At 47.1% G+C, this 12,087-nt stretch overlaps 1 protein-coding gene across 1 annotated transcript in view; it reads right to left on the bottom strand.

Moving 5' to 3' along the window:
• PANK1 (pantothenate kinase 1) overlaps positions 1 to 8,104 on the bottom strand; it is a 50,264-nt gene extending 42,160 nt beyond the window's left edge. Inside the window, exon 1 of the mRNA XM_040436960.1 lies at positions 7,746 to 8,104. Coding sequence (XP_040292894.1) covers positions 7,746 to 7,941 — 196 coding nt within the window. The 5' untranslated portion in view covers positions 7,942 to 8,104. The remainder of the gene's footprint in view (positions 1 to 7,745) is intronic.
• Between the last annotated feature and the right edge of the window lie 3,983 nt (positions 8,105 to 12,087).

Raw genomic sequence — 12,087 nt, 5'->3', positions numbered from 1 at the left:
CTCGGACTGGGAGAAAACGTCTGTATGTGGGTAAGTAACTGGCTAAGTGATAGAAAACAGAGGGTGGCTATTAACGGTACACACTCAGATTGGGTCACTGTCACTAGTGGGGTACCTCAGGGGTCAGTATTGGGCCCTATACTCTTCAATATATTTATTAATGATCTTGTAGAAGGCTTGCATAGTAAAGTATCAATTTTCGCAGATGACACTAAACTGTGTAAAGTAATTTACACTGAAGAGGACAGTATACTACTACAGAGGGATCTGGATAGATTGGAGGCTTGGGCAGATAAGTGGCAGATGAGGTTTAACACTGATAAATGTAAAGTTATGCACATGGGAAGGAAAAATGCAAGTCACCCGTACATACTAAATGGTAAAACACTCGGTAACACTGACATGGAAAAGGATCAAGGAATTTTAATAAACAGCAAACTAAGCTGCAAAAACCAGTGTCAGGCAGCTGCTGCCAAGGCCAATAAGATAATGGGTTGCATCAAAAGGGGCATAGATGTCCGTGATGAGAACATAGTTCTGCCACTTTACAAATCGCTAGTCAGACCACACATGGAGTACTGTGTACAGTTCTGGGCTCCTGTAAACAAGGCAGACATAGCAGAGCTGGAGAGGGTTCAGAGGAGGGCAACTAAAGTAATAACTGGAATGGGGCAACTACAGTACCCTGAAAGATTATCAAAATTGGGGCTTGTTCACATGACTATGTGAAGCCTGTGCTGTGGACCGCAAATTGCTGTCCACAATGCATGGGCACCGACCATGGCCCAGCCACATAGGGATCGCGGACCCATTCACTTGAATGGGTCCGCGATCCGTCCGTTCCGCAAAACAGGTAGAGCAAGTTCTATCTTTTTGTGGTGCGGAGGCATGTAGCAGAACCTCAGAAAGCACTCCATAGTGCTTCGTTCCGCATCCGCAATACGGCAACGGGCAGCACAAGTTCGTGTGAACGAGCCCTTAGGGTTATTCATTTAAAATAAAATAAAAAGGACGACTGAGGGGAGATCTAATTACTATGTATAAATATATCAGGGGTCAGTACAGAGATCTCTCCCATAATCTATTTATCCCCAGGACTGTGACTGTGACGAGGGGACATCCTCTGCGTCTGGAGGAAAGAAGGTTTGTACACAAACATAGAAGAGGATTCTTTACGGTAAGAGCAGTGAGACTATGGAACTCTCTGCCTGAGGAGGTGGTGATGGGGAGTTCACTAAAAGAGTTTAACCCCTTAAAGGGATTCTGTCATTTAGGCCTATAACCTAAACATATGGCGAGGTCCCTACTAATACACAGAATCCTAAAGTGACCTTATCAAATGCGCCTGTGGCTCTATTATCATATAAAACAGGTTTTTATAACCTGTCACTCACGTCAAAATGTGTCCAAGGGGAAGTCTCGCCATGCAGGGTGCCCGGCTGCAGCCATCTCCTTTCGGTGCCCAGCGCCGCCTTCTGAATTGAAATCTCCGCTCTCCCTTCCATTAGAGCCACCTACCTCAGTTCATCGTTCACTCCTGGCAGCGGCCTCGTTATGCGAAGTGCGCATGCGCCGGCCGGCGCACTTCACTAGAACCTGCTTGGCCGCCCGATTACAGGCTGTATATGATTATAGAGCCACAGGCGCATTTGATAAGGTCACTTTAGGATTCTGTGTATTAGTAGGGACCTCGCCATATGTTTAGGTTATAGGCCTAAATTCTGTGGCAATAACTTTATAACACTTTTACTTATCCAGGCCATTCTAAGATTATGTTCTCGTAACATATTGTACTTCATGACAGTGGTAAATTTGAGTCAAAATATTTCATTTTTATTTATAAATTTGATTTTGTACCAAAAATGTGGAAAAATTCACAATTTTAAAAATTTCAATTTCTCTGCTTTTAAAACAGATAGTGATACCTCCTAAAATAGTTATTACTTTACATTCCCCATATGTCTACTTCATGGATCATTTTGTAAATTACAATTAATTTTTTGGGGACGTTAGAAGGCTTAGGCCCCTTTCACACGGGCGAGTATTCCGCGCGGATGCGATGCGGGAGGTGAACGCATTGCACCCGCACTGAATCCTGACCCATTCATTTCTATGGGGCTGTGCACACGAGCGGTGATTTTCACGCATCACTTGTGCGTTGCATGAAAATCGCAGCAAGCTCTATATTGTGCGTTTTTCACGCAATGCAGGCCCCATAGAAGTGAATGAGGCTGCGTGAAAATCGCAAGCATCCGCAAGAAAGTGCGGATGCGGTGCGATTTTCACGCATGGTTGCTAGGAGACAATTGGGATGGAGACCCGATCATTATTATTTTCCCTTATAACATGGTTATAAGGGAAAATAATAGCATTCTGAATACAGAATGCATAGTAAAATAGTGATGGAGGGGTTAAAAATAAAAAAATATTAACTCACCGAGTCCACTTGATCGCGTAGTTGCGGATCTCTGTCGTCTTCTGTAATGTTGAGCTGCCGGCTAAGGACCTGTGGTGACGTCACATCACATGATCCAATCACATGGTCCCTCACCATGGTGATAAACCATGTGATTGGACCATGTGATGAGCACAGTGACGTCATCAAAGGTCCTATTCCTGTGCACAGCAAAGAAGAAGACAGAAGAGATGCCGGCTGCGTGATCAAGTGGATTAAGGTGAGTTAAATTTTTAATTTTATTCTTTTAACCCCTCCAGCGCTATTGTACTATGCATTCTGTATTCAGAATGCTATTATTTTCCCTTATAACCATGTTATAAGGGAAAATAATACAATCTACACAACACCTAACCCAAACCTGAACTTCTGTGAAGAAGTTCGGGTTTGGGTACCAAACATGCCGATTTTTCTCACGCGAGTGCAAAACGCATTACAATGTTTTGCACTCGCGCGGAAAAATCGCGCATTTTCCCGCAACGCACCTGCATCTTATCCGGGAAAAAACATGATGCCCGTGTGAAAGAGGCCTTAGAAATTTAGAGGCAAATCTTGAAATCTTTCAGAAAATTTCCAAAACCCACTTTTTAAGGACCAGTTCAGGTCTGAAGTCACTTTTTGGGGTGGTTTCTATTAGGTAAGCCTCACAATGGCCACAAGGTATTCAAAACTGATTTTACAAACTTTGTTAACCCTTTAGGTGTTCCACAAGAATTAAAGGAAAATGCAGATGAAATTTCAGAATTTGACTTTTTTGGCAGATTTTCCTTTTTAATCCATTTTTTTCCGCTAACAAAGCAAGGGTTAATGGCCAAACAAAACTCAATAGCTATTGCCCTGATTCTGTACTTTACAGAAACACCCCATATGTGGTCGTAAACTGCTGTACGGGCACACGGCAGGGCGCAGAAGGAAAGGAATGCCATGACTCCATTTTGGAAACTACGGGATAAGGTGGCAGTTTTGTTGGTACTAGTTTAGGGTACATGTGATTTTAGGTTGCTCTATATTACACTTTTTGTGAGGCAAGGTAACAAAAAAATAGCTGTTTTGGCACCGTTTTAATTTTTTCTTATTTACAGTGTTCATCTGACAGGTTAGATCATGTGCTATTTTTATAGAGCAGGTTGTTACAGACGCGAAAATACTAAACTTTTTTGGTTGTTTGTTTCAGTTTTACATAATAAAGCATTTAAAAAAAATAAAAATAAATTGTGTCTCCATATTCTGAAAGCCGTATTTATTTATTTTTTTTGGGCGACTGTCTTATGTAGGGGCTCATTTTTTTCGGTATGAGATGACAGTTTGATTGGTACTATTTTAGGGTGCATATGACTTTTTGATCACTTGGTATTACACTTTTTGTGATGTAAGGTGACAAAAAATTGCTTTTTTGACACCGCTTTCATTTTTTTATGGTGTTCATCTGAGGGGTTAGGTCATGTGATTTTTTTATATAGCAGGTTCTTACGGACGCGGCAATACCTAATATGTATACTTTTTTTATTTACGTTTTACACAATAATAGCATTTTTGAAACAAAAACAAAAAATCATGTTTTAGTGTCTCCATAGACTCAGCTCATCACATGGTCCATCACCATGGTGATGGATCATGTGATGAGCACAGTGATGTCACCACAGGTCCTTTGACAGGTCCTGAAAAAAAGAACAGGAGACCGGCAGCTACGCGATCAATTGGAGGAAGTGAGTTAATTTTATTTTTTAACCCTCAACTGACCTACTAAGCATTCTGTATTATAGAATGCTATTATTTCCCCTTATAACCATGTTATAATGGAAAATAATACAGTGAATAGACTTTCATCTTAGCAACCGTGCGTGAAAATAGCACCGCATCCGCACTTGCTTGCGATTTTCACGCAGCCCTATTCACTTCTATGGGGCCTGCGTTGAACGTGAAAAACACACAGTATAGAGCATGCTGCGATTTTCACGCAACGCACAAGTGATGCGTGAAAATCACCGCTCATGTGCACAGCCCCATAGAAATGAATGGGTCCGGATTCAGTGCGGGTGCAATGCGTTCACCTCACGCATTGCACTCGCGCTGAAATCTCGCCTGTGTGAACCCAGCCTAAGGCCTCCTGCACACGGCCGTTTTTTTTTTTCCCCGTTTACTGGCCGTTTTTTGCGTTCCGTATACGGAACCATTCATTTCAATGGTTCCGCAAAAAAAACGGAATGTACTCCGTATGCATTCCGTTTCCGTATTTCCGTTCCGTTTTAACATAGAACATGTCCTATTATTGCCCGCAAATCACGTTCCGTGACTCCATTCAAGTCAATAGGTCCGCAAAAAAACAGAACACATACAGAAATGCATCCGTATGTCTTCCGTTTCCGTTCCGTTTTTTGCTGAACCATCTATTGAAAATGTTATGCCCAGCCCAATTATATCTATGTAATTACTGTATACTGTATATGCCATACGGAAAAACGGAACAGAAACGGAAACAAAAAAACTGAACTGATCCGTGAAAAACGGACCGCAAAACACTGAAAAAGCCATACGGTCGTGTGCAATAGGCCTTATGCTCCATGTCTCTGCTGTCCGGAACGGGGCTTGGCTCTCTTTCACGCAGCAGATGACACGCACGGCATCCGCTTCTGTTAAAGGGTTTCTGTCACCCCATTAAACCGTTTTTGTTTTTTTTTCTTTACTAATAATCCCTATAGTGCGATCTCATGATACATAAGCAAATTAATCATTTTGGTTCCGTAGAATTTGCTAAAAATCTATTTTTTAAAAATATGCTAATTACCTTGCTACCAGCAAGTAGGGCGGCTACTTGCTGGTAGCAGCCGCATCCTCCGATGGTAATGACGCCCCCTCGGCATGCTGATTGACAGGGCCAGGGAAGGGAATCGTTCTCTGCTGGCGCTGTTAGAATTTGAAATCTCGCGCCTGCGCCGTACCTGTCTTCAATCGGCGCAGGCGCACTGAGAGGCGGCCGCTCTCTCGACCGCTCCATCCTCAATGCGCCTGCGTCGATGACGTCATCAAGTACACCCGGAAGAGATTTATTATTAATAATCGTTGGTGGTATAGTGTTAATAACTGTCATTTTTATAAAATTATTTATTCCCATTTCGTTGGTGGTTTTTGTGGCAGCATGCTTATTATGTACATACTTACCTGATTCGAGCATCCAGCGACGTCACCAGACTCTCCGCCTCCTTCCAGCGATGCCGGCGTCTTCTCTTCCGGGTGTACTTGATGACATCATCGACGCAGGCGCATTGAGGATGGAGCGGTCGAGCGAGCGGCCGCCTCTCAGTGCGCCTGCGCCGATTGAAGACAGGTACGGCGCAGGCGCGAGATTTCAAATTCTAACAGCGCCAGCAGAGAACGATTCCCTTCCCTGGCCCTGTCAATCAGCATGCGGAGGGGGCGTCATTACCATCGGAGGATGCGGCTGCTACCAGCAAGTAGCCGCCCTACTTGCTGGTAGCAAGGTAATTAGCATATTTTAAAAATCGATTTTTAGCAAATTCTACTGAACCAAAATGATTAATTTGCTTATGTATCATGAGATCGCACTATAGGGATTATTAGTAAAGAAAAAAAAAAAAAAACGGTTTAATGGGGTGACAGAAACCCTTTAGGCTCAGTTCAGACCTGAGCGTTTTACAGCGCGTTCCTACGCGCTGTAAAACGCTCAACAAGGAGAAACCAATGCTTCCCTATGGGAATGGTTCTCACCTGGGCGTTTTACAGCGCGTACGATCGCGCTGTAAAACGCCCGACGCTCAAACAAGTACAGGAGCGTTTTTTTGGGCGCTTGTCGCGCGTTCCCGTACATAGACTTTCGGGAACGCGCGACACTGTGTGTACGCTTGTCTCTGTATGCGCGATTGTAAACGCCCGTACAATCGCGCATACAGAGCGCTCCTTTCAGAACGCTCAGGTCTGAACTGAGCCTTAAAGAGCCCTTATAGCTACTAGAGAGGGGTCGTTGATCCAGGGAGTTATTCTGATTGGAGTCCGGAAGGAATTTTCCTCACTTTAGCCGAATGCACACGGCCGTGAGCGGTCCGTGGTAACACGGCCTGGATTCCTGCTGAGAGCAGGAGCGCACGGCGTCATTGGTTGCTATGACGCCGTGCGCTTCATGCCGCCGCTGCTGTACAGTAATACACTCGTATAGATCATACCAGTGTATTACTGTAGTGCAGCGGCGGCATGAAGCGCACGGCGTCATAGCAACCAATGACGCCGTGCGCTCCTGCTCTCAGCAGGAATCCAGGCCGGGTTACCACGGACCGCTCACGGCCGTGTGCATTCGGCTGAAGTGAGGAAAATTGGCTTCTACCTCAGTTTTTTTTTTTTTGCCTTCCTCTGGATCAACTTGCAGGATGACAGGCCGAACTGGATGGACAAATGTCTTTTTTCAGCCTTATAAACTATTTTACTATGAAATGCACCAAAGTATTGTGTTCTGACACTTTTTGTTCCTCTCCAGTTTCCAGCTTCGGAATAAAATAGCGAGGAGCGGTTAAATTCGCCATTGTATTGGGACAAAATACTGATGTCCATGGACGCCAGTCAGGAGGTACCAGAAGGCGTCTCTCACATGGCAGTGATTTGCGGATGTGTGTGGTCTCCATGTGCAGAACATGTATCCATTGACTTTAATGGGATTCAAACATCAGTGGTTTCCACGGACCGTGGTGACATCACCAATACATGATTACGGATCCCTCACACACATTCTAGTCTAGGGGTCCATGAAAAGCACAGACACAACACGAATGCCGTCCGTGTTTGTTCTGTGGTTTCCATGGACATTGGTAGGAGATGCTCTGGATGTTTTTGTGGACTATGGATGACACACGGATGGACCACTGACGTCTTGTCACGGGAATGTGAATTAGGCCTAAGGAAGAGAAAAGCTGATGACCTTCCTCGTCAGACCCTCACGTCTATAAACCCCATGTAACATTTTGCGTCGTGGTAAACGCATGCACCCACGACGCTGATATTTTTGGGTCAATCATCTCACAGGATTCAGACCACCCACCAACAAAGCCATACATTGGAGCCAAGGGAATGATGAGGGGCTATGGCCACCAATTGTCCTCCCCGATATATGGAGGAATCTGAACCCCCATCATTCTTGTACTACAGACCCAAGGGCTCATCCCCCTTTCCACTCTAATTAGACCACGACCGATCGCAGTGAGCACTAGCGATCGTTACAGGTATCCTAGGAGGACTCTATGGGGACCTGAATGCACAGCAGAGGACCACCGCTGCGGCCACTTACGGGGTCTGCTCCTCCTGCCCGAGTCCAGCCTTCTCCTCATCCTGCTCTTCTTGGCTGGGGAGCCTTGCTGCAGGGGATCCGGGGGCGAGCGCTGGTGCACGGCCGCATGATCGCTGCTCTCTCCGGTACCGGGTGCATGGAAGCCGTTCTGCAGACAGGGAGCCGAGGCCGCTGCGGGCTGCGCATGATCTGCCATCACTGCAAGAAGAAAACCGGGGCCGTCACTGATGTGCGCTGACCGTCCTCTCCCGGAGCACGTCTCCGCTAATAACCCGGCGCTGGACGGTAAGTGTCCGGCGACAGAAGCGGGGTCATGTCCTACAGTTCAGGCGCTCCAACGTAGCCGCCAGTGCCGCAGCGCCGGGTGACGTCACGCCACGCCCCCCTCACGGGGAGAGAGGGGGGGGGGGGGGCAGGAGCGGGACCAGGCTGACAACCACTGGCTGTACTGGGGCCAGCACAGATCTGACAACCACTGGCTGTACTGGAGCCAGCACAGATCTGACAACCACTGGCTGTACTGGAGCCGGCACATCTCTGACAACCACTGGCTGTACTGGAGCCGGCACATCTCTGACAACCACTGGCTGTACTGGAGCCAGCACATCTCTGACAACCACTGACTGTACTGGAGCCGGAACAGCTCTGACAACCACTGGCTGTACTGGAGCCAGCACAGATCTGACAACCACTGGCTGTACTGGTGCCGGCACATCTTTGACAACCACTGACTGTACTGGAGCCGGAACAGCTCTGACAACCACTGGCTGTACTGGAGCCGGCACATCTCTGACAACCACTGGCTGTACTGGAGCCAGCACATCTCTGACAACCACTGACTGTACTGGAGCCGGAACAGCTCTGACAACCACTGGCTGTACTGGAGCCAGCACAGATCTGACAACCACTGGCTGTACTGGAGCAGGAACAGCTCTGACAACCACTGGCTGTACTGGGGCCAGCACATCTCTGACAACCACTGACTGTACTGGGGCCAACACATCTCTGACAACCACTGGCTGTACTGGGGCCGTCACATCTCTGACAACCACTGACTGTACTGTAGCCGGAACAGCTCTGACAACCACTGGCTGTACTGGGGCCGGAACAGCTCTGACAACCACTGGCTGTACTGGAGCCGTCACATCTCTGACAACCACTGACTGTACTGTAGCCGGAACAGCTCTGACAACCACTGGCTGTACTGGGGCCGACACATCTCTGACAACCACTGACTGTACTGGTGCCGGAACAGCTCTGACAACCACTGACTGTACTGGAGCCAACACATCTCTGACAACCACTGACTGTACTGGAGCCAGCACAGATCTGACAACCACTGGCTGTACTGGAGCCGGAACAGCTCTGACAACCACTGACTGTACTGGAGCCAACACATCTCTGACAACCACTGACTGTACTGGAGCCAGCACAGATCTGACAACCACTGGCTGTACTGGGGCCGACACATCTCTGACAACCACTGACTGTACTGGTGCCGGAACAGCTCTGACAACCACTGACTGTACTGGAGCCAACACATCTCTGACAACCACTGACTGTACTGGAGCCAGCACATCTCTGACAACCACTGGCTGTACTGGAGCCAGCACATCTCTGACAACCACTGGCTGTACTGGAGCCAGCACATCTCTGACAACCACTGGCTGTACTGGGGCCAGCACATCTCTGACAACCACTGACTGTACTGGAGCCGACACATCTCTGACAACCCCTGACTGTACTGGTGTCAGTTTATTACTGTCACTTGTTTCCAGGACCAGACCTTGGACATGTCCTTGAAATGTATTTTCTGAATAGGCGGCTGGCTATCTTCTGCCCACAGCTATCCCGCCAGACACCCCCTTCCCCCAGTACAAAGGTCCCATGCTGTGTTCTCACGGGTAGGGGGTTCATTATCCCAGACTGATACCAGTAACATGGTGTTCCGCAGCCCCCGAACCTGCTGCATCCGGCCCCGCCGGACCGTGTGATGTGCCGTGTACATACATAAGACCACTGCTGGCAAATCAATGGCGCCAGCGCTGACGTGTGCGTGGATGGCATGTGTCCACCGCGGCTCAGACTCACACATTGGTGGCATATCTCTTTGTGCCACCAATGTCAGATAGGTGACCCGCACCGGTCTCTAGAACAGACCCCCAAAGTGCACCTAGCAAGCATAACCACCCTCCATTCACTTTTGTGGGAGTGCATTGCAGGAAACCCGCACGAGGGCACACGCAATTTCAGTCAGTTTTGTCTGCGATTGCGTTGTTCAGTGGTGAGCGCAATGATGTCAGCGAAGGTCCTTTTGCAGGTCCTGCAAGAAGAAGAAAGAAGAGGATCCCGGCGGCGCGATCAAGTGGATGAGGTGAGTAATTTTTTTTTGACCCTCAATGGACTTTTACTCAGCATTCTGTATTATAGAATTATAACCATGTTATAATGAAAAATAATAAAGTAAATGGCTCATCCCTATTTATTCACATAGTCTCCTTAGCAATCATCCGTGAAACTCACATCGCATCCGGCACCTGCTTGCAGATGTGATGCGAATTTCACGCAGCCCTATTCACTTCTATGGGCCCTGTGTTGCGTGAAAAACGCAGAATATAGAACATGCTGCGATTTTCACGCAACGCACAAGTGATGCGTGAAAAACATTGCTCATGTGCACAGCCCCATCGAAATGAATGGGTCCGGTTTCAGTGCGGGTGCAATGCGTTCACGTCATACATTGCACCCACGCGGAATACTCACCCGTGTGAAAGGGGCCTTACAGTTCTGAAGACTCCAGGCAAAGTAGGGAAGAAGGGTAATAGTAGTTAGATGACTGGGTATAGTATAGGGGATTACCTGGTATGTGTGAAATGAACCGGAAGTGGTAGGCAGGTGACATTATACAAACATATATATATATATATATTTCTAAATATATACATATAATGAACTGTTGGTAGTAGTGAGGTGACATTATAAAAAGCATACTGTCTATTGATTCAATTGGAGTTCAGCGTACATGTGACAACATAATAAGGCAGGGAAGAAAAAAAGAAAACTGTGGTGTTGTGTCGGGAGATACCTGGTGCCGCTTGTTGCAGGTAAGGTGGTAGGTGGTGGGCGACAAAGTGCTCCTAAATTGAAAGCGTGCGTCCGCACTGCTGCTGTACTGAGCCGCTAGTGAGAAGGAGCGGCGTGCATTTAAAGAGCACGCTTCCCTCGGTGAGCATGCGCATGAGGGTGCGTGTCAAGCCTCCGAGCGGGGCGATGTGTGATGGAACGCACCAGCGCTGGACAGTGTAGTGCTGGTGTAGGGGGATGGTATAGCGCTAAGAAAGAGTAGAGCGCTATTATAGAATGTGTGGAGACACATCGAATTTGTGGGCAGTGGCCAGCGGGGCTCAAGAGGCAGCTGACTTGGGCTCCTCAGGAGCAACTGGGCCCAGGGCAGCTGCCCCTATTGCCCCGCGTTAAAGACGGCCCTGTCAGAGGACAGTTAAAAGCCCCAATGCTGGACTGAGCGGCCTAGGGCCCACCAGTTATATTGCCTCTGGGCTCCACCGTACAACTACTTTTTCAAATGTGAGTGCACCTAAATTTTTTGGCATAAATTGAGCCAAAATGTCGTGCATCTTTTTCCATCTAGGTTTAGAGAAATTATATCCGCCAAGGGGGCTTACCATGAGAGGGGGTGTGGCCTGATATGCAACATTTGGCGCCAAAATTATTCCGCAATTCTGGCATAAGATTCTGTCTCAAACTAAGCCGACCAATAGGAGACTAAAGTGTCTATCTCTGCACAACATCTATCTTAAAGGGGTATTCCATTTTAGACAATGGGGGCATATCGCTAGGGTATGCCCACATCGTCTGATAGGTGCAGGTCCCAGAGGTGGGACCTGCAGTGCTGCCCATAATCATTCATACCCCTGGCAAATTTTGACTAAGTTACTTTTATTCAACCAGCAGGTAATTTTTTGACAGGAAATGACATAGGTGTCTCCCAAAAGATAATAAGACGATATAATAAGAGGCAATATTGTGGGGAAAAAAAACATTTCTCAGCTTTTATTTAGCTGAAAAACAGCCTGTTTCAGTTTATTCGTTGTTTTCATTAAATTGAATGCTCAAAAAATGTTTTGTCTCACTCCCATTTCTTCTTGTTGCATGTTGAAGCTCTACTTGGAACCTTGTTAAGATCCAGCCATGCTAAATAGGATTTTTTTGCCATTTTTCAAGTGGTCTTAAACTTTTGATCAGGACTGTATATAGGTAGTGCCTCCTCTCTCTCTCACCCCCCCCCCCCCCTCCCCTTCTTCTCTCTCTTTTCCCGCTCTTT

This window comes from Bufo bufo, chromosome 6 (assembly GCF_905171765.1).
Source record: "Bufo bufo chromosome 6, aBufBuf1.1, whole genome shotgun sequence".
Lineage (NCBI taxonomy): Eukaryota > Metazoa > Chordata > Amphibia > Anura > Bufonidae > Bufo > Bufo bufo.
Note: the sequence above shows the minus strand (reverse complement) of the source record. Positions and strands in the feature narration are given on the sequence as shown.